Source organism: Homarus americanus, unplaced genomic scaffold (genome assembly GCF_018991925.1).
Source record: "Homarus americanus isolate GMGI-L3 unplaced genomic scaffold, GMGI_Hamer_2.0 scaffold52806, whole genome shotgun sequence".
NCBI lineage: Eukaryota > Metazoa > Arthropoda > Malacostraca > Decapoda > Nephropidae > Homarus > Homarus americanus.
In genome coordinates, this window is record NW_024720773.1 from 5,220,600 (window position 1) to 5,246,211 (window position 25,612).

At 41.7% G+C, this 25,612-nt stretch overlaps 1 protein-coding gene across 1 annotated transcript; it reads right to left on the reverse strand.

Moving 5' to 3' along the window:
* Positions 1 to 957: 957 nt before the first annotated feature.
* Positions 958 to 21,387, reverse strand: LOC121860925. Its single transcript, XM_042358302.1, has 13 exons — positions 21,248 to 21,387; positions 17,979 to 18,066; positions 17,267 to 17,362; positions 6,734 to 6,884; positions 6,553 to 6,652; positions 5,841 to 5,942; positions 5,380 to 5,543; positions 5,122 to 5,212; positions 4,574 to 4,725; positions 4,350 to 4,464; positions 3,626 to 3,766; positions 2,462 to 2,602; positions 958 to 1,502 (listed from the first exon to the last, which is right to left on the reverse strand). Exons 1-13 carry the CDS (start codon positions 21,374 to 21,376, stop codon positions 1,368 to 1,370), a joined length of 1,605 nt encoding a protein of 534 aa, XP_042214236.1. The 5' UTR covers positions 21,377 to 21,387; the 3' UTR covers positions 958 to 1,367.
* Positions 21,388 to 25,612: the final 4,225 nt, after the last annotated feature.

Here is a 25,612-nt window from a genome sequence, read left to right on the forward strand (position 1 = left end):
TTATATTTATTAGTAAGCAGTGTACACTACAGTAGAAGCAAGAGGAATGTGTTACATCAAGTGGTTTATGGGGATGCTACAGCAGTAAGAGTAAATGGATGTCATAAAAAGAGCATGTGTTTGCTCTTGGTTACGGGCACCTTTCAGTACAGTATACAGTGGTCCCTCGGTTAACGAACACAATTCGTTCCAGAAGGTCATTTGTTAACCAAAACCATTGTTTCAATGGGATTTTGGGTAATTGGTTCCAGCTTACCGAAAATTACATACAAAATAAAAATAAATGCAGTAAAGTACACTTACTTTGAGGTGTGCATGTAGAAGGCTCCTGGTTGATGATGATGATGAGAGGAATTAGAATGGGGATGGAGGAAAAGGGAGAAGAGACGGCATTGGGGTGGAAGAGAAGTCAGCCCATGCCGCCATTTCACCCATAAAATTTTAGTTCACTTGGTGTAATTCAAGATTATTTTCTTTAAATCAACACTGCAGAATGACCAATAATTGTACTGTAAAAACGTAAAAATAGTTTGTTCAAGAGAGAGTGCAGCAAGAAGCTTCCTCCACTGAGCAGGGACACACACTGACGCCATTTTGGGTGTGTTGAGTGGCTGTTTGGCGTGCTAAAAACTAGTTCCCAATTATGTTAAATAATTGTTAAAACGACTAAAAACTTTAATATAAGACTTGGAAAATTATTGAATAATACAACCTTCTTGATATTTACTCAAATGGTAACGAATTTAAGCCCTAAAACAGATTACTGTATTGGCGGACTAATACTACAGCTGGTGAGCAGGCGAACACTTGTTGGGAAAAATTCATAAGGAATTCGTTGACCGAAATTTTTTTGTTAACCGAAGTGAAGAATCTTATGGAAGGTAATTCGTTAACCGAAATTTCATTAACCGAGGGATCACTGTAGTGTAAAAGTGTATGAAAGATTGAAAAAAAAAATCAAATTCACAGGCCTTTATATAAAATCTTAAAGAGCACTTGCTGAATAGGACAACTCACATAACACATTTTATGTTGATGTAAATCCTCTTGTTGTTAAACAAATGCTTTGTGTGGATACATACATACATAATGGACAGCTCAATATGCCCTCTTATGCTATGCTGGAGGAATAAAAAATACCCCATTGCCTCATCATACATTCTAAATTTTTATGCTTCCATCATAAAATATGTCGGGACTATAATTGGTTAATGAAATTTTGTAGGCAGTTTCATATCTGAAAAATTTTGTGTGAGTTTGATAATTAGAGATTTTCAATGTTATTTACCATTTTTCCTGTGTTGACTTATAAATTTTGTTGGCAACATATGTCAACTTCAGGGAGAGTCTAGATTTTCATGTTATTCTTACACAGCTGTAAGAAAACCAAGCAAGTTGAGTCGACTTCCAGGATCCTGAGAATCAACCATGTTTTCCATGACTATGTTGAATGCAGCGTTATCCTGCAGCCGAGTGTCCCCATCAGGCAAACTCAGCAGCACCTGAAGGTAGAAAAGGTTATAAGAAAAAAAGGAATGCTACAACTGCTTATGACTATCATCATCATCTTCATCCTTGTTTTATGGCCATTTACCATGCTATGATTTCCTGATTACAGCTCTTCATGCTAGGTGGTCTCTTGCAGCCTCTCACATCAGGTTCTTATCTCTGAGGTCATTTCTCACAACCTATCCGTATGTTATTCTTGGCCTATTCATGACTCTCCTCCCCTCCACGTTTAGACTCGTACACCTCTTGAACCAACTGGTCTCCATTCTCACCATGTGCCAGAACCATCAAGCCTACCTTGCCAATGCTCTGAATACCCAGCTACCCTCTTAGCTCTGAGTAGGGTCTCCTATCTTTCAATGTCATACAATAAGTCCCCAAGCTTACCTTTGCTTCCCTTGCCTGGTTGTGCTCCTTAATTGCCACACAATGATAACACCTAGAAAAAGTCCTACTCCACATATCAAGAAGTGCTCAACACACAGACCTTCTTGGCTCTCTCTGATCATTACCATGACTTCATCTGCAAGTTTGGGGAGAAGCTTCTTCACCATCCTTGACACAGTCTCTTGCTCCTACCCAAGATCCCATGTCTGCGAATTGCTGTTCGACACTACAACCGCATCCAGCCCATACGACCATGTTGAGTGCTATAAGAACAGCCCAATCCCAACCGTTGTAAAAATTATCGACAACTCGTAGTTAGCCAGTGTGTTCACTCCCTGCCAACTTTACTTTGTACTGTTACTGCTGAAATTTCCTGTTGAATGACCTTCATCCCCCTCTTGGTATTACAGTATGTACGGTATGTTGCATTTGTACCGCTTATGTTCCTTATATATTGTAATTGACAATCAAGTGACCCATTCCCAAATTATGTAACTGTCATCATTTCTGTTAATAATAATAATTCTAGATAGTAACTAATGAACCACTAAAACACAGGGCCCACCTTATACTGGCCTATAGGAGCATCATCAGGGAGGGTCATGGATAGCTGGACACTGTGGTCACCGGGCTGCCAATTCCTCAGATCCACATTAGCTGGCTCTGATATGTAGCCCACACCACTGCTCACATGATGTAACACCAGCTGAAACCCCAAACACAGACCACAATTGAAGACAAAGAGATATCTCACAAATATTGTTCTTATTCATCAGTATCCAGATTTTCAACAGAATGAACACAATGAAAAACTTCTTCACGCAGCGGGTAGTAGACCTAAGGAACAGTATACCAGCTCAAGTTGTAGAATAAAGAACAGTACTGGACTTCAAAATAGCCCTTGACAAAACTCTCAAGAACAATGGAGGGTTCCTACACATGTCACTGACCTTCCCTAGTGGGTGGCCAATAGGTAAATAAGGTATTATTGATTATTTTTGCTACCTTTTGGTGACAGTTCAACTAGCTATGGCTGAATCTTAGTGGAATTCTAACTCTATAGTGATTGCTATCATTGTGTAGTTGCTTTAGTGACCATTAAGAAGAAACATCATTTTCCAGATTGGAGATAAATTTCACATATGAATGACTGAGAAAATTGTTTCAGGATATTCCTTAAGCAGTCAGTTTTTGTATGTGACAGACCATCAAATAACAGTCTTGTTTGTAAAAATTTAAAGAAGAATGAACTGCAAATTACTGGGGGATTTATTTTGCCCCAAAATTTATATGTACGTACTTTATATAAATGTATGTCATGAATATATACAACAGTAACTAGATTAGGGCCAGATACTTTGTTGTCACAACTCCTTCCCTTCTTGATAATAAGAGTTAACCACACTAGTGAACTGCTTCACCTGTTGCATGTTTCTCTAAACTGACAACAGGAGCTGCTCCATGAAAAATACATACTTTATTTTTGGTTGACATTGGTCAAGGGCTAACATATGTGATTACTCTTAAGTATTTTCATAAGTGTCAAGAAAGTTTTAAATAAATTTACTTTGACAAATGATAAACCTATGTAATGTATTTGTAATTGAAAAGGAGTTTGAAAAATAGGCTTTAAATTTGGTTTTGGAAGAAGCAGAAAAGAATGTTGTACTGGTACTGGGAAGAATGTAAAGATGAAGCAACTTTCTCACACCACCTGTACAGTACTTACCTGCCCTGAACGGTAATTGATGGGTGCTGCCCACCCCTGGTTGGTGACCTGCACTCCCACGTTCACCTCCCCTCCCACTAACACCTGGTCAGGCACCTGTGCTGACTTCCCCACTAGACGGTAGCCCATCGACGACCAGATCTGCTGACACCAAATTGTAATTGATTAGGTATGTACGTATACGGTAGTAATTTTAAGGATTAAAAAAAAGTTATAATAATGAAACTGCTGCTTTAATTTTTTTTTGGCTCCAAACATAAAAAACGTAAAGAGCTTTTTATCCCATGATAAACATCTTGTAGTATCAGCCATTCCTATATGTTAAACAAAGCTGTAATTATTTTAATAAATTTACATCTTGACATTAAAACTGCATCATGATAAGTATTAGCACTTCTGTGAGCTCGTCACTTGGACTCTACTAATATATTTCCAGTCCAGTATAGTACAGTATTTGGTAGCTTGAACTTAATGAATACTAATTTCCTGTATACAGTAGTTTGTGTAGTGGATTGTTTTACTGCATCTCTCTTCTATCCCCACACTCTCTACCTTATCCCCTACCCCTTGTCCCTTCCCCACACTTCCTATTTCACTCAACCAACTCTACCCACTGTCCTGTGCCTCTGTCCAGTATTCTGTAAACCACTCCCCTCTCCAACATCCTCTCCACCATTCACTAATCTATCCCTACACCACCACCATTGCCCCAACTGAGACTGACCGTATCATAGCAGCCTTGTATCTTCCAGCTACTGAGGACAGCAAAAAGGTTATCACCATTGAGGAACCTGTAGTGCAGTTCACTCATCTCCTTCAATGCTGTTGGACAATATGACCTGCAATTGTGGATAGGTAAAGAACAGCAGTTAGCAGAGTAGGAGTGACCTTGAGAGTTAGAGTCACAGATCATGAGCAAACTTGATTGAGAGGGTTAGTAAGACTAACCTAGTAGGGTTGTATTTGCAGGTCTCGCCACCTATGGAGAGGTACAAGGTTTCCTGTTCAACATAAGGGTACTCTTCTGACTTGTTCTTGTATGTGCCAATATCATTATCGGACGCCAAGAAGCAGTCATTGTGTTGCCCTATCCTTGCCACCTGACACCAAAAACAAAATCTGAATAAGAAAACCTTCTACATTCATTTGCAAGTTCACAATTCTGGAGATTGTCTTGCCAACCTACACCACTGAAGAAATTTATTGCATCATAAAATCATAAGCCCGGGGAGAGTGTTGTAAGCTCGAAGAATATAAATGGTTTGTAACTTTGTAACCTTAGAAGACTTGAAGGACTTAATATGTGGAGGATTGTCATAAGCTCATGTTACTAGAGGTACATCTTACTGGAGCCACAAGAGTGCTGAAGGCTTAATTGTGTCATGCTCACACCTTTGAAAATTTTAAAAACTGTCAGTTATTAATAAACTCTCTCTAATAAATTCAGAATGAACCTGAAGTAAGTAATTAGTAGGTAAAGTAAGTATGAGACTCACGGGTGTGTCCTGAAAGGCCTCATCCTCAGTAATGGGTGAGCTGCGATCCAGGATATTTCGCTTGTAGTAAGGTGTTCGTAATTGGATCTGCCTGTGGGGAGATACCAGAGTTTGTACACAAGCAGGGCAGAGAGATCCACATCTTATAGATGGATGCACAACTTTCAGAGTCTGGATAGATAATGTACAGAGTTTTTAAGCATTTATCACTGATTTATTGAATTTTGTTTAGTCCTGAAACATAAGACAGTTACCCACCTGGATGCAGGGAGGGCCTGCAGGAGCTCGTTGACCACCTGCCCTCGATTGTACCAGTCTTTGTCAGTGAGGTGGTCCTCGTCCCCATAGTTTGCAGTGAAGTACCACTCACCCCACACCCCAATAAAACCAGCCTGCATAACTGCTATCACCCCAACGTGCTCCTGCATCACCGACATATTTCACATTATCAAAATATATACCTTTTGTTCATGCTGTACTGTACTGTAAATATCTCCAAAATAGTTTCAGAAATAAACCAGTTATACAGGGTATTACTACACTTTGAGTCTTAAAACATTATATTATAAATGTATTTTATTGTGTTGAGAAAGAAGGATTTTGATGATATAAAGCATAATGTAAAATTATTTATTATAATGCAAAACAGGTCACCAGAGGCCTATTTTGATTTAACCAGACAGGAGACATTACAAATATGTTTACCTGAGTGAGCTCACCTGGAGTATGGGTGTCAGTTGTTGTAGGTGAGATGCCAGCTGGGCAGGCTTAGCATCTTCATGGTTGTTTTCGTCGAAGGTGTAGCAAAACCTTAACACAGTCTACAAAACAAACTTCTGTAAACAGTTGTACCTGCTAGAATGACTCCATGTCAACTATAATAATGAAAAAGGCATAACCTGACCTATTGTAATAAAAGAGATTATATTTTTTTGTGAAGACACTCTTCAACGAGACATCCACTTACACACTGCATGATGAGATGTAAGCACAGTACAGTACACGACACTTCATTGAGCTTACGTTACTGGTTTATTGTGACTTTCCCTGACTAACATAACAGTTAGGATTCTTACTTAACCTCAGTCTTCACCTAGATTGCATTTCCACAAGGTAAAAGGATGGAGAAAATATTTGTTTTTATTTTCTCTTTCTCTTCTGCTGTATCTACCTATGTACACCCACCAAAAAAAGTCATGTGAATCTGAGACATCACGCAGTGTGCCACCTATAGGCCTAACACTGTGTAATGTTTCGGAATTACAGGTTCATAGGTCTTGGAATTCATGGATGGGAGGAGGACTGACAGGATTTTTTTTGGTGGTTCTACCTTTCATTCATTTGCTGTGTTTATCCCTTTTGTGTCTATAAATATTTCGCTCTTTCCCATTCCTTCCCTTGCTGTCTCCTCAATAAAGTGTCCCTCCTCACCTTCATGCCCACATCCCTCAGGGTGTCAAAGTCCTTGCTGATCTTCTGCAGGATGTCACTCGAAATGTCACTATAAACGAAGGTGTCCAGTACCACATATCTGTAAAATAACATGTTTGATAACAGAGAGAGAGAGAGAGAGAGAGAGAAAGAGAGAGAGAGAGAGATAATTGCACTGTACCTAAAAACAAGAGTATAGCCGTCGTCGATCCACTCCTGAAGTTGTTGTGGCTTGAAGGGCGTCCAGGCAGATGCAAGGGTAGCCGAATACTTGTAGAAGCCTCTCTCAGGGTTACCTCTCCCTAACCCTGCTCCTGGGGCTGTGGTCGGTTCTGACAAGACCAGTAAATTGCATATGAGCGAAAGAACACAACACAAAAAGCAAATTTTGTGGAACATTTAATTACAAGAAAATAAGAACAATTCTTACTGAGAACAGTTGTAGTAACGTGCAATGTCTGTCGAGGAAAAAATAAACTATTGAATTCACTCTTCTATAGGAGTATTCTTGGTCGCCCCAAAATGCATAACTAGTTATGCTATCTGTAACCGCCCAATGAGCGACTGTGGGATACTGAGACCCTTGCACTCAATTGTTCTTTATTCGGTCAAAACCTGCAGAGTACAAATTACATACTGTATGTTACGTATGAGATAATTAATTCAATCGTCCGTTCCTTCACTATTAATGACTACATATAATATATTTGAGTAGAGTAGGGTGTTAAACCATATAAAACTTACGTGTTTCAGGTCTGATGCAGGACTTATTAACTCCCTGACTTGATGGCTCACTGGACCGCTAGAGACTAGTTGAGCAAGTCAGCCCGAGGCGAGGGCCATCTGTTTCACATTTAACACCTCAGCAAAGCTCGTTGTCAACACTCCCTCTGTCTCTCTCCTGTCCCCCCCTTCTCTCTCTCTATCCCTCTCTCTCTCTCTCTCTCTCCCTCTCCCTTCTAGTTTATCCTACTGTGGCGGTAACACTATCTACTGCGCATCTATACTGCGCATACCCAAGTTTTGCCTTGGAGGCAAAACTTCTTCAGAGTTGATATGCTCTCAAAAGCAAAACTAGTTGTTGTCTTAACTTATTTGGAAAGTGGGCGGAGATGAAGGGAAACTATCCAATCACATTCGTCGATCCATACACTCAACAGTAGACAAGATGAGACCTATGTGTGAAATTTTTTTTCAATAAAATCACAAATTACACACAGGATAGTAGATGTATATCACTTGAAAAATATGTTGTGTATGAAATTGCTTAGTTTGAGAGGCTTTAAATGAGATGATAATCAATACCTACATGCAACGAACTGGGAATGGCAGTGGCAGCGCTGTTGGCGTGTTCTTGGTTGGTTATCAGTCGGCGAAGCCAAGGAGCATAACTAGTTATGCGTTTTGGGGCAACCCAGAATACACCTCATCTAAAGTGAGTCTAACTATCATACATAAGGAGGCATTATGGCAAGGGTTGTGTGAAATTTCTACTACTGAAAAACATTTACCCATTTTCCCCAATAATGTCAATAAAATGGAGCAAAATGCATGTGACAGCTTGTAATTTTCTTATGCACAGAATGGATGTTTTCTAGTTGTGCACTTGGACACGCATGCACAGTATAGTGTGGCGTAGTGTGTATGGCCAGTAGTCTATTTTCTCTTTGTTTGGCTCACATACATACGTACTGTACATGTCGGAGATCTCCCACTAAGGATGGAGGTGAGAAAGGAAACTCACAACGGCATTTTCTTCACATATATTATATGTACAGAGCAGTCAGGTGCTGGGAAGTTGCTGAGAAGTTGTTGCATAGTAAAGGAGTTGCTGTGGAGGAGCTTCTTTAGAGGAGGTTTTCTCTGCTTAAGAGCTTGGTGTTGTCTGCCCCCACGGACTGACTGACTAATTAATGACTAGTGACGGGGAAGAAGGTTCAGGGGAAGGATAAAGGGAGGATGGAAGTGAGTTTTAGAAAGAGAGGAAAGGCACAGTGGCTTAAACACCGCTTGCGTGAGGGGGTAGGCGATGTGCCCGGATGGGTGGGTGGTGCTGCGACATCTCGCCAGGACGAGACCGAGGAGGGTCGGGCCAAGCATAGGTGCTCTGGCTGTTTTGGTGAAGCGGAGGAAGAACTGCCCCGCCACGGCGGCGGCGCAAGCTGAGAAGCGCAGGGGGGCGGGCGGCAAGGACACCACTCACTCAAAGAAAAGCAAGGAAGGGGAAACGGAATGTAGGTTAGTTGTAGAGTTGTTTGGAGAAAGGTGAATGTAAAGTCTTTGAGCTATGTCAAAGAGGAGCGGAGCCAGTTGGAGGAAGAGTTTTGAATCTTTGAGCTTGAAATGTCAAAGTATTCGTAGCAAGGAAGGATGAGCGTATCGTAGTAGAGTGTTTTAGTGAAAGCAGGAGACAGATTTGAGCTTTTTTTGTCAAATTATGAACGGAGATTAAGATTTTTTTTGTTTCATGAGTGTATGTTAGATTTTGTTTAGGGGGGGTTTAATTCGGGGGCTGGGCTTTTGGGGTCGGTAAGTTGACTTGTGGAGTGATAGTTGGGCGAGGCAGGGGGGGGGGATATTTATATCATTCTGCCGGGCCAAGAATCGAAATGCTAAGATGAGAAATGCTGCTGATTGGCTAAGATGAAGGCGGCAACTGACCAATCACCGCGCGGTTCGAACGCGAGGGCTGATTTGTGGAACTCGCCGCTGGTTGGCTGGTAAGTGGACGGCAGGTGACCAATCAGCAGTTGTAGGGGAGAGTATTCACTACAATAGCACCGAGATAGAATTTTTTTTTAAGGTAGAAATTTCACGTAACACTGGAACTGTATTCAACTTGCTTCACTTCACTTCCCAAACTGTAAATTAGGTACCCATTCGCTGTTGGATGTACTGGAGATACCAGATATACTCGTATTAACCAGTGAACTAGAGGTGAGCATTGTCACTACACACTTTATAATGTATCAAAACTATGAAAAAAAATGTGAAATGCTTACCAAATTTCTTTGTATTGAATACAGACCCGACAAATTATTTTTCTGCTGTAAAGTATGAATGACAGAGAGTGAAATAGTAATTGCATAAGTGGGCCACATGAATGACGCTCCATCAGTTGGCCACATGAATGAACCTCCATCAGTTGGCCACATGATTGACCCTCCATTAGTTGGCCACATGATTGACCCTCCATTAGTTGGCCACATGATTGACCCTCCATTAGTTGACACATGAATGACCCTCCATTAGTTGGCCACATGAATGACCCTCCATTAGTTGGCCACATGATTGACCCTCCATTAGTTGGCCACATGAATGACCCTCCATCAGTTGGCCACATAAGTGACCCTCCCTCACTGGGCCACAAAAGTGACCCTCCATCATCTCAGGGGCCACATGACATGACCCTTCATTAATGGGCCACATAAGTGACCCTCCATCAGTGGGCCACATAAGTGACCTTCCAACAGTGGGCCACATGAGTAACCTTCCATCAGTGGGCCACATGAGTGACCCTCCATCAGTGGGCCACATAAGTGACCCTCCCTCAGTGGGCCACATGAGTGACCCTCCACCAGTGGGCCACAGAGACTCCATCAGTGGGCCACATAAGTGACCCTCCATCATCTCAGGGGGCCACATGAGTGACCCTCCATCATCTCAGGGGGCCACATGAGTGACCCTCCAACATGTCACTGGGCCACATGAGTGACTCTCCAACAAGTCAGTGGGTCACATAAGTGACACTGCAACATGTCAGTGGGCCACATAAGTGGCCCTCCATCATCTCAGTGGGCCACATAAGTGACTCTCCAACAAGTCAGTGGGCCACATAAGTGACCCTCCAACATGTCGGTGGGCCACATAAGTGATCCTCCAACATGTCAGTTGGTCACATAAGTGACTCCAACAAGTCAGTGGGCCACATAAGTGACCCTCCAACATGTCGAAGGGCCACATAAGTGACCCTCCAACATCTCAGTGGGCCACACGGGTTCTAGATCAACGAATCAGGCATTTGGTAAATTCAAAGAGATACAGTGGAAGTCTTCTCACAGTAATGGGACAGGTTCATTCAGTTTCATGAAGCTCCGACATCTGCTCTGAGAGGGAATATGAATCAGTGTCATGAACCTTGACAGTCAGTTTGGTTGCCACTGTTGCCGTGTTAACGAGTGATGTGGTGATGTGTCGTCGTTGGTATAAGAATATAAAATCAAGAGGTAAGTGATGATCAACACGGGTTGTACTTGTTGGGGTTAATGTGTTAAACATAATGGTGTACAGTGAGGATGTAGTGGTTGCGGGCCAGTGTCACGTCTATCTGCTTCTCCTGTCCAACAACCTCTTGGCCACTGCTCATGGGTCAGATTTGATATAAACATCCACCCAGTCTAGTTGCTCTCCATTTGTGTACTTTCATCAAGGATACCAAGAACCTAATATTATATACAACATTTTTGGATAAAGGGGATTTTTCATAAAGAATTATTAACTTAGCGTGGGGTCCCCTGGGGAATCGTGTAAACCAGCAGCAAAATGGAGTGATTAGACCAGTCTAGTTTCGTGCCCTGGTATAATTATGCTCTTCCAGTGTTCAGATCATACAGTAGCTGTTTTATACGGAAATAAAGTGGGATATTCATTTTCAAAGTTCATCACTCCCAGACAATAATACGTGCACAGCAGTCTCGGTTCGGCTGGTATTTCTGATTGTGAGTTCTTTTACTTACCTTTATCCTCTTCACCATTGATCGGCTCGTTAGCCGCTTGAGCGATCGGTCACGTCTCTGATTACTTTTCCTTTTCTTTTATCATCTTCACCAAAAGATCGGCACGTTAGAAGCTTGGGCGGTCGGTCACGTCTCTGTTACGCACTGTTGGCAAGTACTGGGCATGCACCGGCTCCTGAATGTACCTAAACCCGCTCCAGTGTTGGTCAAGAATTGCCTTGAAAGAGCTCACACTCGGTGCCGTCACCACACTTTCTGGAAGATTGTTCCAAGAGTTCACAACTCTCACTCCGAAAAAGTTTGCCCTCACAGTTTTTTGGACTTGCGGCTCCTTCAATTTTGAGCTGTGACCCCTTGTGGGGCGAGCGTCCGCCAGCTCCAAGTAAGGACACTCGACTGATTAGTGCCCCTTGAGATGCTTATACACCTCAATTAGGTCCCCTCTTGCCCGTCTGTAGTATAAGCTAGGCAAGTTCAGGCGCCCCAATCTCTCCGGGTAGTTGAGGTGCCGAAGTGCAGGCACCAGTCTGGTGGCTCTCCTTTGAATATTTTCAACCAACTGACAGTCACTAGCATATCTCGGGGACCAGACGGGATGACAGTATTCCAGATGGGGAAGCACTGATTTACCTTCTTCTCGCAATGGCCCGAGAACTTCGGCTCATTGTCAACATACACACCTGGGTCCTTCTCACATTCAGTCTCAAATAGTGCAGTTTCTTCATCCCGTTGCGACATATTATACGCTTCCGTACCGTTGGTACGCCCCAGGTGTATCATCTTACACTTCGTGACATTGAATCTCAACAGCCATTTCTTCGACCGTCCTTGGAACTCACAAGAGATCTTTCTGAAGCTCTTGACAGTCCGCTTGGTTCTTGATTTCCCGAAATAACTTGGCGTCATCGGCAAACATTTGTATAGAGGAGTGTACAACGTCAGGCATGTCATATATGAAACAAACAAACAGCAGCGGGCCCATTGCACTGCCCTGTGATACCCCGCTTGTGACAGGTACAGATTATGATTTCGTACCATTAATCACTGCACACTGCTTGCGGTCATGTAGAAAGTCTTCTATCCACGCTAGGACATTTCCCCGAATTCCGTACCTTTCTAGTTTGATTTTTAGTCTTTCGTCGGGTGCTCTGTCGAAAGCCTTGGCAAAATCTTGGTATATATTGTCGATATTACCACCCCGTTCCAGAATATGGGATAGTATTATAATTTTTGTGAACTAGGTGTTCTGATTATTTTCTTTTCCAAGCAGCAATTATTTGGGCAAATTTAGGGAGATTTTCTTTTTGATATTAATGCATTAATTATGTAAGAATTTTCTAAAATGTATTTGCATAATTTTTTTTATGATTTACTTACACATTGTAAGCCTCGATCAGAGTAGAACGTTCTAGAACTTGCCAAACGTGTCTCGTTCCGACTCCCAGTGCTTGGATGGTGCTAGGTTGTTCTAGGGGCGTCTGATGAGGTATAAAAGTGATAGCGAGCTGCATATTCTTGCATCTTCAGAGCAAATGGCTCTCTTCTCTCCATCTCAACAGCAACAACAGGGGAAGTCAGTCGTCCGTTTCCATTCAGATTATGAAGTCCAAGCCGAATGAAAACTAAAAATAATTGTTCAAGTATTGTAGAATTGTTGTGAGCGATATAAAGTGAAGAGACTAAGGAATTGTGCACTGGTAGTGTGCTGGTTGTACTGTATATATACGAAGTGAGAAGCCTGGCTGTGAAAACATACCCTGTGAACAGTTGTATGAAGATTTAGTGATTATCAAAGCAGACTACAGTTCAAAAGTGTGTTTCTGTCACCTGGTGGAAATCTACCTGCTTGCTGTTTGTACACTGATACCGATCGGAGACGAGTGGGACGGCGAATGGTAATTCGACGACACTTGTGATATATACAGTATTTACTGCTTCTGTATATACGACCCGGGCCGCCGGTAACCAGCGGTGAGAGCTGGTAAGAAGTGAAAAAGAGGTTTCGTAAGAATATTAATTTCCTGGGTAAATGCTTATATTGGAAGATAATTGGGCCTCTATGGCTCACACTACTGTACTTCGTCTTTCTCGAAGGTGAAACGGCTTGGCGGCCTGATCTTCGCTCGTTATGTCATCCACTTTTTAAGAACATAGGAATAAAGGAAACTGCAGTGTGCCTATATATTGATCCATACTTGGCTTAGCAGTACTGTTTACACCAAATCCCTATCGCTCATATATCTGTTCAACCTATATTTGAAGCTACCCAGCGTGTTCAACTATTGACGATGTTCGGTAACTTGTTTCACTCATCCACTGCTTTATTTCCAAACTAGAGTTTACCTATCTTACGCCTAATAAATCTAAATTTGTCTACTTTAAAAGCATTGCTCCGAGTTCGCTCCCGGTGTTATAGTTTAAGTACCTTTGTAATAATTACCTTTGTTTAACCCTGACTTTACATTTATACACCTCGATCATATTGTCCCCACTCTACGTCTCTTGAGGGAGTGCAGATTCAGATGTTTTTAATGTCTCTAAATTTCAGGTGCCTCATGCCCGGGATTAATCTTGTCACTCCCCTGAATGCTTTCTAGGGATTCGATATCCATTATGTAGTACAGTAGCCAGAACTGAACCTCATATTCCAAGTGAGGTCTCACAAGCGCAAGGTATACAGTAGTTTTGAAATAACCTCCTACTCTTATACTAACACTCCTTTGTATGAACCCAAGTACTGTACTTTGTTAGCTCTGTTTCAGGCAAATACATATTGTTTTCTTGGTTTAAGGTTCTTACTTATCATTACCCCCAAATCTTTCTCACAGTCGGATTTCTTTGTCAATGTTGTTCATCTGATATCTGGTTTCTCTATTTACATCGATCTCCTAGGCTAAGTATTTTACATTTTCCATATTAGATTTCATCATCCATTTTTCAGACCATGCGACTTTTTTTAGATCATCTTGTAGTTTTCCTAAGTCCTAATTACCTGCCCTATTTTAGTGTCGTCAGCAAATTTACTTTGTTGCTGTGTACGCCTATATCTATGTCGGTTATGTATATATACAGTGTAATGTTTGCTGAGGCATAATTTATTATTATAATTTGTGTGAAAGGTGTTCTGATTATTTTCTATTCCAAGCAGAAGTTATTTTGTTAAGTTTGGGGAGATTATGTGGATGCGACTTCCATCACTATTTGGCATCACTTATTTTAAAGACATTGTCATAGAAAATTTCCTAATTGAGTGAGTAAGAATCACAGCACTGACCATTATGACTTCTTATACTTCGCTGTGTCAGGTTATATCGAGGAGCTGTGATCCTTGTTAAGGGATGTAAGTATTCACCATCTCCTGTTTTACTTTTATAGAAATTTAGTTTAAATATCAATAAAGTTGTATTTAATTAATATAATGAAAGCAGAACTGTAGCCTCATTCATTAATGCTGTTTCAGGCAGGACGGTCCCAAACCAAAGACATGACGGGTGATGCCAAGGCTTCCTCTACCACCAGGCAAGGTGAGCACTACTTTTGCTGCTCTTAGTGTGACACCATGGACAAGTATGTTTATTATATTTTGTATTAACTGAAAAAATCAATAATATCATGGTTGTTCCTGTTGGTTGAAGTGTACTATTGTTGGTTAAGATTAAAGAGAGGGTCGCCACCTTATCTTTATTTTGCTCCCCCCCCCAAAAAAAAATGGACACGATGGTTGTGATCTTATAAGTGAGAAAGAAAAAAAAAATATGGAATCTGAAATATATTCAGTTTTCCTTCAGAACTTTATGATCTTGCCATCAAAACTCCCTAACAATGGCAGATAACACGAACCTATTAAACCAAACATAATGATCTTACATAGCTAGTGATTTGGTTAGGGTTTATTGGTTACTGTCGCTAATCGTCGTAATCCCACAAAATGCTGTTGTTACGTAAGTACACTGCTAAGGGTACTACTGTAGGTTTTTAGTCATAATTTAATCCCCGAAGGACCGTAACACACAACACCTGACGCTTCAGGTATGTCCAAGTCAGTTTTATATATCATATATTATTTTTTTTGTATTTGCTCAGGAATCTTACGTCTCCACTAACTGAGTAAGTCGTCGTTACCTTCCTTATTGAAGATCGGGGTCATGTTTGCTGTATAAAGTCAATCTGGAAATTTTCTTGATTCGGTGATTTTTCTTGAGTGACTTGCATATATCATGAAGTCAACCAACTTCGGGAACTTTGAATTTTTTTATACCTTTATTACATGATCTTTCAAGTCATTTTCCATTCCAGCACCATGCATCCTCTTATAACTTTTTTACTTTTATTCTCTTCGCCACTGATCAGCTCGTTAGCCGCTTGGGCGGTCGGTCACGTCTCTGTTACGTACTGTTTACAAGAACTGGGCATGCACTGGCTCCTGAATGTATCTGAACCCGCTCCTCTGTGTTGGTCAAGCCTGGTCTTGAAAGAGCTCACACTCGTTGCTATCACAATACTCTCTGGCAAGTTGTTCCAAGAGTTCACAATTCTCACTTCGAAAAAGTTTGCCCTCGCAGTTTTCTGGCCTTGTGCCTTCTTCAATCTTAAGCTGTGACCCCTTGTGGGCCGGGCGTCCGCCAGCTCCAGGTATGGACACCCGACCGAGTAGAGCCCTCTGAGATGTTTATAAACTTCAATTTGGTCACCACTTACCCCTCTGTAGTATACAGCGTAAGCTAGGCAGGTGCAAGAGTTCTAATCACTCTGAATAACTGAGGTGCAGTAGTGCAGGCCCCAGTCTGGTGGCCCTCTTTTGGACGTTTTCAATCATCTGGCAGTCTCTAGCATATCTTGGGACCAGACGGGGTGGAAATACCCCAGACGGGGAAGTACCTCACTCACGAAGAGCGTCTTATAAGACTACTAGTTTAGTCGCTTTTCCAGTGTTTCTTGTGATTCCCAAAGATTGGGTCTAGAGTGTATCACAATATGCAAAAGTCTTTTTTCATTGTACTTTTTGCAAAATGGGACTGAATCTGGATTCAATCAGATCTTGATGATCCTTCCCGGAATGGGGCGAACGTCTCTTAGTTATCTGGTTGTTCCTTTAAAATATTCCTCCAGTTTGTTATGGTCTTCCACTCTCACGCGCTGGTAGTTATTTGAAGGAATCCCAATATTCCTACTTGAATGTTGTGTTTTGCTTTTCAAATAAAATATATCGTCGTAAATATGGTGCTCCCTGTCACGCACGAATTGTTCCCCAGCGTTTTCTTATTCACCAAAGACTCTTCAGTTTTCAGGGCCACAAACAAACACGAAAACTTAATTAAAATATTTTTTTACTGGAATTTGGAAGCATACGGTTGCATCCTCTTGAATCTGTAAATTTTATTTTCCGTTTGTGAGCAGAAAATATATACGAGTAAAGTTGATGGTGGAAAATTATAGTTATCACCTCCTGGGATGTTCATATTAAAGAAGCTTCTGGGTAGACAAGTCTCTTAAAGTTTTTAGAAAGGTCACTGGTTCACACTCGAGGCACCCCTATATATATATATATATATATATATATATATATATATATATATATATATATATATATATATATATATATATATATATATATATATATATATATATATATATATCTCAAGAAGGAGGGTGAAATAAATTTGTACGTAAAACAGGGGTAATTTCCCCACCAAGTTAACATGTTACAGGGAAGTCTGCCATATGTATCTTTAGTGCAATACATTCCTCTCTGTGTGAGTTTCGTTCACTTTCCTGGACTTGTACTATGTCAGACAGCAGTAATTTCCCGAGTTAATGTTCATTTATTGTGTCTTGTGTAATGAAAGACCCGTCTGACTCATCACTCTGTTACAGACTCATGAATTGCTATATTCTTAATTAGTTCCCCAATCTGTCGGGCTGCTGCGGCGTTAAACATAAGTAAATGTGTGTATTATTCCCAGCAAACTTAGACTTACGTGGGTAGTGGATGATGTTGCAGCCGTCTGGAGTGTACCCCATGAGTAGGTGACAGGGGGCAGCTCTGTGGTCAGGGTACATCACACTTGCAGCACCTGGAACAAATTAACGAGTATAGCAATAAACACGTCAACAGCAGTCAGCTGTCTTTAGAAGCTCTGTAAATATTGAGTTCAGCAGAAGTATCACCCCAAGCTCTGGCAACTTTTTCTGATGAAACTTACTAATATGTGACCTCATGCTGTGAGCACTACTACAGATCCTCATTAGTACTACTACAGGTACACAGGATACTACTACAGGTAATCAGTAGTACCCATAGATATGCTCTGTAACAGCATTACAGATACTCACTGATGTTGCAGGTGCTCACTGGTAACGCTGCAGATACCTAGGTATTACTGCAGATACAATTAAACAGGATATCGTGAACAGGTTAACGCGATTCGATGGCGGACCGAATATGGGGAGGAATTATTATTCACATTGCAATTTTAAATGCGGGAATCGAGTAGGGCTATATTCATTATTCTTCCAACTCCAAGTTTAACAGTTAAGAGCTAAATGTACATGTATATTCAGCAATATTCACTGATTTGCTGTTTTAGAATATCATATTCTTGTTAAACAGCAGCTATGGTTATGAAGGGCAAAGATAAGAGTTAATCTAGCTTTGTTCACTCTCTACGTGTTTTGGAGGGAAAAACTTACCTTGCAAGTTTGTGTAAGGGATCAACGCTGCTAGAAGAAGCGATGGGTAGAATATTAGCATCATCATTGTGGTGGACATCGATCTTAGCTGTTACAGGGAAAACAATACGTTAATCACAACGTTTTCTTAGTTCGACGTTTTTGGTTGCCGTTGCGATCTTTATTTATTTTCTTACCATTGACAAATATTTATAACCTTACACTGTTGTTATCGGAACTCACTCGAGGAAGGGTCAGGGCAAATTTGCTCCCGGGGGTTACCAGGCAGTGTAACCTTGTCTCATGCTAGCTAGGAACAGCTCTGTGCCTCTCTTAAGGCTGAGCTTCAGAAGGTCAGGGGCGAAAAGTGTGGCTGAAAGAAGAGATCTTGAGGCTGAAGGAGGAAGATGTGAGACGGGAAGAGTGTATCTGACGACACCACAGACCAGTGGAAGGTAGTGAAGAGAGAGGCGACTAGGCTGGTGGTGCCAAAGGCCAATAAACCAACAGCTAAGTGTACATCTTCTTTTAGTCCTTTGGAGGACGAAATGGACGGTAAGGTTACAGTTAAAGGCAAGGCAGACCATTTGATAAATAGGATAAGAAAACCTTAATCGTCGGTGATTCACAGGTAAGGTACCTGGATCGGGCGCTCTGTAATAAAGACAAATTGGAGAATGGGAGTGTGTTTGTCAGGAGCTGAGGTCGGTGATATAGTTGACAGGATGGACAATATCATGCCTGGTAATGGGAACATTCCCATTATCTGCCTCAGTGCAGGAGGTAACAATATTAGGATGAAGGGAGGGATCCCTGTCATATGTGGTGTCCTGCCTAGAAGGAGAGTTGGCAATGAACGGTTGTCAAGGGCAGTTGGTGTCAACGACCGTCTTGACAAATATTGCAAGACATATTAGTCCCATTAATTGGCATCTGCGACAACTTCTACAGCAGAAGGGACCTGTAGCTAAGGATGGGGTGACAACCATGGCAGGCTCTCTCGAGAGGGCAGTTCAAAAGAAGCCGAAGGGAACACGAGAGCACGGGGGTCGAGGAGACTGCAGTGGGCACGGGGATATATAACGAAAGGTTACATAGAAATCGTGCTAGGAATGATGATGAAGCTAAATTAGTCAGAGTTAAAGCCAAAATTCGACCGAGTGAGGACTCGGACCTCGACTAACTTAAATGTCTACTACGCGAACAGTAGAAGTTTGAGAAATAAAACATGGAAAGATCGGCTTCCCCCAAAACGTATAATCATGTAAAGGAATACTCGTGTATAATATAGTAAACTAGTTTAAAAAACATTTATTATATCCTGGAATTCGCTTTTTCTAAACAGTTGCGTCAAATTATTTTCATTAAAAGCTCAACTGCGTAGTACATGTTGATGTGTGGTAGTGGAGCAGCTGGGAGGATGGTTTATGAAAAGAATGATAGCGTATTCTAAACACTTGATGGTTCCCAAGCTGTGGTCACTGACACTTTTTAAAGTTCGGTTAATAAGTTTCACTAATGAACTCATATATATATATATATATATCTTGATAAAATCACACAGGGAAAAGGGAAACAATGGAGCACCTTAGCAGAGGAGCTTAAGAGAAAGGCGACGTGTTATATATATATATATATATATATATATATATATATATATATATATATATATATATATATATATATATATATATATATATATATATATATATGAGTGATAAATGAAACTTAACCGAACTTTAAAAAGTGTCAGTGACAACAGCTTGGGAACCATCAAGTATTTAGATTACGCTATCATACCTTTCGTGGGGGACTCTGTCGAAGGCTTTGCTAGAGTTGAGGCAAATCACACCATAATCGTGTCCATTGTCCACTGACTCGAAAACAGTTGAAAAGAATGTTAATAGATTTGTCAGATATGAACGCCCACTTGTGAAGCCATGTTGGGAATAATTGGTCAACTTGTGCTTCTCTAGGTGATTTCGAATTGAGTTTGAAATTATTGCTTCCAGCATTTTGCATGCAGTTGATGCTAAACTAATTAAATGGTAGTTAAAGGACCGTGATCTAACTCCCTTCTAAAAAATCGACATCACAATCGCTATCCTCCAGGATTCTAGTACTACACCGGTTTTTAATGACATGTTAAACAAGTTTGCTAAGGGCATACTAAGCTATATATGGGTCATAGCTTGCTAACTCTAAAATCCGATTGGCGATTGGAGCAACGTTAACAGTGGAGTTCCCCAAGGCTCAGTACTTGGACCATTATTATTTATTTTATACATAAACGACATAGATATCTGCGTAGACAGCAACTTAAGTAAATTTGCTGATGACATTAAAATAGGGCATGTAATTAAATATGACGAGGACTCCGCAAAACTACAGGAAGATCTAAACAAATTTTTCGAATGGTCTGAAAAATGGCAGATGAAATTCAACCTGGACAAATGTAAAGTACTCAGTATAGTAAAGTACTCAGTATAGGAGATGTAAACATGGAAACCAGATACCAGATGAACAATGATGTTATTGAGAAATCCAACTTCGAGAAAGACTTAGGAGTAATGATAAGTAGGAATCTTAAGCCAAGTAAACAATGTATATTTGCTCGAAACAAGGCTAATAAAGTACTTGGGTTCATACAAAGCAGTGTTAGTTACAAGACTAGTGAGGTCATTCTAAAACTATATCTTGCGCTTGTGAGACCACACCTGGATTACGCAGTTCAATTCTGGTCACCGTATTACAGAATGGATATAGAATCCTTGGAAAAAATTCAGAGGAGAATGACACGACTAATTCCGGGCATTAGGAACCTTAAGTTCAGAGACAGGTTAAAGCATCTTAATCTGCACTTCTTCGAGAGACGGACATTACAAAGGTACTTAAACTAACCACTCAGGAGCGAACTCGTAACATTGGTTTTAAATTAGACAAATTTAGATTTAGGCGCGAAATAGGGAAACATTGGTTTGGAAATAGAGTAGTGGACGAGTGGAACAAGTTACCAAATATCATCATAAACTCGAATACGCTGGATAGCTTCAAGCATAAGTTAGATGTATATATGAGCAATAGGAGTTGGGTGTAAATGGGACTGCCCAGTATGGGCCAATAGGCCCGCTGCAGTTTCCTCCATTCTTGTGTTCTTATGTAAAAGAGCCTGAGATATCGCCTGGACAAGAAAGCAATCATTGAATGTCTACTTTCACAGCGTTTTGTGGGGGCACCTGGAGACGGAATGGGGAAAGGATGCAGTGTACACTATGCGGTCAGATATTTACAGTAGTTTCATGATTTGACTGGATCAACGGCTTGTGTGGAAGAGGGAAGTACAGTTGTCCGTGCTGACAATGATATGTCCGATGCTCGAGTGATACTGAACACTTGTGGGCTGCCGCCACCTGCTTCATCTCACACTGTTGCTGCTTGTAGTGACTGCCTCTTTGTATGATAATTCCTATAAACAACACAAAGAAAGCTTTGTCAAATTATGTATAAACTTACTGAACTTACTAATTGTTATATCACAATTATTGATATTTTGCTCTCACAGTAAAAGCGAACGACTATAAGGCAGTTAAGGAAAATTGTCGGCCAGTGAACCTTTTGTTGTAGTAATTCAGGAAAGTGAGTTGTTGGTGGTAGAGCGATAACGCGCGTGTTCTGGGCCCTTATACCTGGGTTATCCATTGTGACCCCCAACAAACATCACAGGTTTTCTCCGGTAGTCCGGATTATGTGAAGATTAGCTCCGCTCATCTAACCTGACCTGACCTAACCTAACCTAACCTTACCTTAGCTAACCTAACCTAACTTGACCTGGTGTAACCTAACTTAACTTAACCTGACCTAAGATCCTAGATGTCGTTCAGGTATATAATCATTAGGTGAACTAGGCTGGGGCTAATCTTCAGGTGATCCATTTCTCATTTAGTCATCTTAGAGATATTATAAATTATAACCTAGCAAGAAGAGGTTTTTCTTGGAATTGCTTTCAAACTTAAAAAATACGGTGTTTAGGTTTTCCATATAATAAATATTCCATATATTCAACATATACTTGAGAGTTTGGAGGTTTATCATTCAGTTGTTATTATACAGGGTGTTCCGTAAGCACCTTTCATAAATTAGGGGGTGTATTCCTGAGACATAAATAAAGATAAATGACTAAATTGTCAATTCTCAACAGTTTGGGAGTTACGTAGGAATTTGGTAGGAATGTGATGAAACCTATGTGGGGTGTAACTGAAACATCCACTGTTGCTAGTGACGTTTATTAACAATAATAATAATGCCATATGATTTCTACTGGTATTGACATTTAGAGTAAATGTTCAAAGTTCCGCCCCTCAGCCCGTCGCACAAGTGACTTGCACACGTTGTGAATGTTTGTCACACTGCCCAGCACACGGTGCCACAGTTCCTCACTGTTCGGGATCTCTGTAACATACACCTTGCTTTTTATGTGACCCCACAGGTAGAAATCAAGGGGACTTATATCAGATGATCCAAGGACTAAACACAGTATTTTATCCTTGAGGTGACCGAGGTGGTTATGAGCTGGAGCACCATCATGCTGGAAGCATATTCGCTGCTGGATTCTGGTGGCCACATCCTCCAGCAGCAGAGGCAATGTGTCACCAAGAAAACGTCACATTCTTACCAAACTTGTCATGTGCTGCAAGTCCGAAACTATTGAGAAATGACAATTTAGTCATTCATCTTCAAGACGCGGGAATACACCCCTCATTTATGAAAGGTGTTTACGGAACACTTTCTATATTATTATATTATATCAACTTATAATTCTGAACTTAGGTTCATACAAAGGTTCATACAAGGCTAGCGAGGTTATCCTAAAGCTATATCTTGTGCTTGTGAGACTACAGTTGGATTATGAAGTTCAGTTCTGGTCACCGTACTACAGAATGGATATTCAATCCCTAGAAAGCATTCAGAGGAGAATGATAGGACTAATCCTGGGCATTAGGAACCTTGAGTACAGAGACAGAATAAAGCATCTTAATTTGCACTCCCTCGAGAGACGTAGAGTGAAAGGCGATATGATATAGGTGTATAAATGGAAGTCAGGGCTAAACAAAGGTGATATAACAAAGGTACTCAAACTATCCAACCAGGAACGAACTCGTAGCAATGGCTTTAAATAAGACAAATTTAGATTTATGCGCGAGATAGGTAAACATGGTTTGGAAATAGAGTAGTGTAGGAGTGGAACAAGTTACCAAACATCATCATTAACTCTAATGCACTGGATAGCTTCAAATATAGGTTGGATGGATATATGAGCGATAGGGGTTAGAGATAAACAGGACTGCGTAGTGTGGGCCAATAGGCCCGCAGTAGTTTCCTCCATTCTTATGTTGTTTTTTTATTTTGTTCTCACTTAATAACGAAGAATTTTCGTAAGTTTGATATTTCGTGAACGTCAAAAACACACACATGTTGGGAGTCTGTCTCAGTTCCCTAAAGGACAGTATTAAGAAACTTCAGATATACAAGTCGAAATGAATAATAATTAATTCTGTATAGGTCTATATTCATTATCTCTGTTGCAGAAATGATGATAACTGACATTTTCATAAAACCTGAATTATATTGGATAATAATTATATCAGATGCCCTTCGAAATCGAGGATGGCCGGCCCTAGGGCCACCTAGACGTGAATTTGTTTAAGGTGTAGAAGCTGTCGTCAACACAACAACCACACCCTAATTTAACGAGTTGCTTGACCCAGTAACAAGGAATAGTCCGAGAAGACCGGACAACTCACCAACTGCATTGGCTAACCATTACCCCGGAACACGATCCGCAAATCGAGTAACATCCATGTCCCTAATTGCTGCTGGGTAGACAGAGGCGAATGGCGTAAAAACTCGCCCATAGTTTGTATATAATGAATTTAGTGTGTGTGTTAATATGTAACTGTCTATAGCGTGTAGGGGTATCGAGATAATAAAGTTGTCTAGCACTCAGGATGGAAGGAAACTCTAATGTGGTTTTCTTGTATAATATATAAGTTATATGATAGACAGTCTGGTGCTGGAGATGCTGTGTGGTGAGGGGCTGCTTGGTAGAGACGTGCGGTGAGGGGCTGCTTGGTAGAGACGTGCGGTGAGTAGCTTGTTGAAGGAGGTAGATGTGCAGGAGCTTCGTTAGAGAAGATGCCTGTTGCTGGCCTCCTGGTTGAATGAAATGTTAACAGCGTGGAGCTTGCTGGAGGAGATGTTGCTTGTTCAGGAAAATGGGCAGAATGAGAGTTGGTTGGTGAGGAAGCTCAGGGAAGGACAGCTGGTGGGTCGCCATGCTCGCCGGCGGGAGCGAGGACCGCCAGGCAGGCGAGGAGATGCGAGGGGCAGCCAGGCAGCGGCAGAGGAGGAGGTGTTGCTTGTTCAAGAAGAATGGTCAGAATGAGTCTCAATGGAGAGACAGAGCTTACATACCCCGCAGCAGCCGCTTTGAGTCATGGTGGGAAAACCCGAGAAGTCGCCGGTGACTAGTTTCGTTGCTAAGATACGGTAACATCTGGTTGGTTGCTAGGGAAGGCGGCACATTGGAATGCGATACGCAGTTTGTAGGGGAGACGTCCACTACAATACTCCCCCTCCCCTCCAGGCGGTGTAGGAGACTTGTTGTTTGTAGAGTTGCTTAGCACATGTGAGGAAGACCGGGCGGTGCATGCCTCATGTGAGACAACGGCGATGGCGTGATGAGCCGATCGCTGAAATACAACTGTCTAGATACACACGATCTGTGGGAGAAGGGAGAAAAAGGGTGTGTGGAGGCGATGAATGTTGTGCTTCCCTCACGACAAGTACAGGGTCGTCAGATGCGCCTGCTGGGGGTGTGTGTGGGCCTGGATCAGGAGCAGGGGCTGGGTCAGCAGAAGCGGATTAGGGCTCGTGACAGCAGCTGGGTCCACGACAGCAGCAGGGTGCAGGACATTAGCAGGGAGTACCTGAGGGAGAAAAGAGGGTTTGTGGGGGTCGGGATTCAGGAACAGAGGCCGCGTCAGGGGTTATTGCTGGGCCGGGGTCGGCGTCTGAGGCATGACGGGTGTGCTGGGGTTGTCAGAATGTGGTGCGTGAGGCAGGAAGAGGAGCTGGTGTCTGCTTGAAGACTAGGAGCGTGATCAGTGTCTCCTCCATCCTGTGTGAGTGCTTATCTCCGGGAGTCACCATTGTAGGGGTATCGAATTATTAAAGTTGTCTAGCACTCAGGATGGAAGGAAACTCTAATGTGGTTTTCTTGTATAATATATAAGTTATATGATAGACAGTCTGGTGCTGGAGGTGCTGTGTGGTGAGGGGCTGCTTGGTAGAGACGTGCGGTGAGTAGCTTGTTGAAGGAGGTAGATGTGCAGGAGCTTCGTTAGAGAAGATGTTGCCTGTTGCTGGCCTCCTGGTTGAATGAAATGTTAACAGCGTGGAGCTTGCTGGAGGAGGTGTTGCTTGTTCAGGAAAATGGGCAGAATGAGAGTTGGTTGGTGAGGAAGCTCAGGGAAGGACAGCTGGTGGGTCGCCAGGCAGGCGAGGAGATGCGAGGGGCAGCCAGGCAGCGGCGGAGGAGGAGGTGTTGCTTGTTCAAGAAGAATGGTCAGAATGAGTCTCAATGGAGAGACAGAGCT

What these genes read in the sequence shown, in the direction of transcription:
- LOC121860925 (XM_042358302.1), bottom strand. Translation starts at nt 21,376, where the DNA reads ATGAAGCAGGTGGCGGCAGCCCACAAGTGTTCAGTATCACTCGAGCAT. An exon ending in CAGGCCCTCCCTGCATCCAG is followed by an intron (nt 5,213 to 5,379) that starts GTGGGTAACTGT and finishes ATCTCCCCACAG; the next exon opens with GCAGATCCAATTACGAACAC. An exon ending in TGCAAATACAACCCTACTAG is followed by an intron (nt 4,465 to 4,573) that starts GTTAGTCTTACT and finishes CCACAATTGCAG; the next exon opens with GTCATATTGTCCAACAGCAT.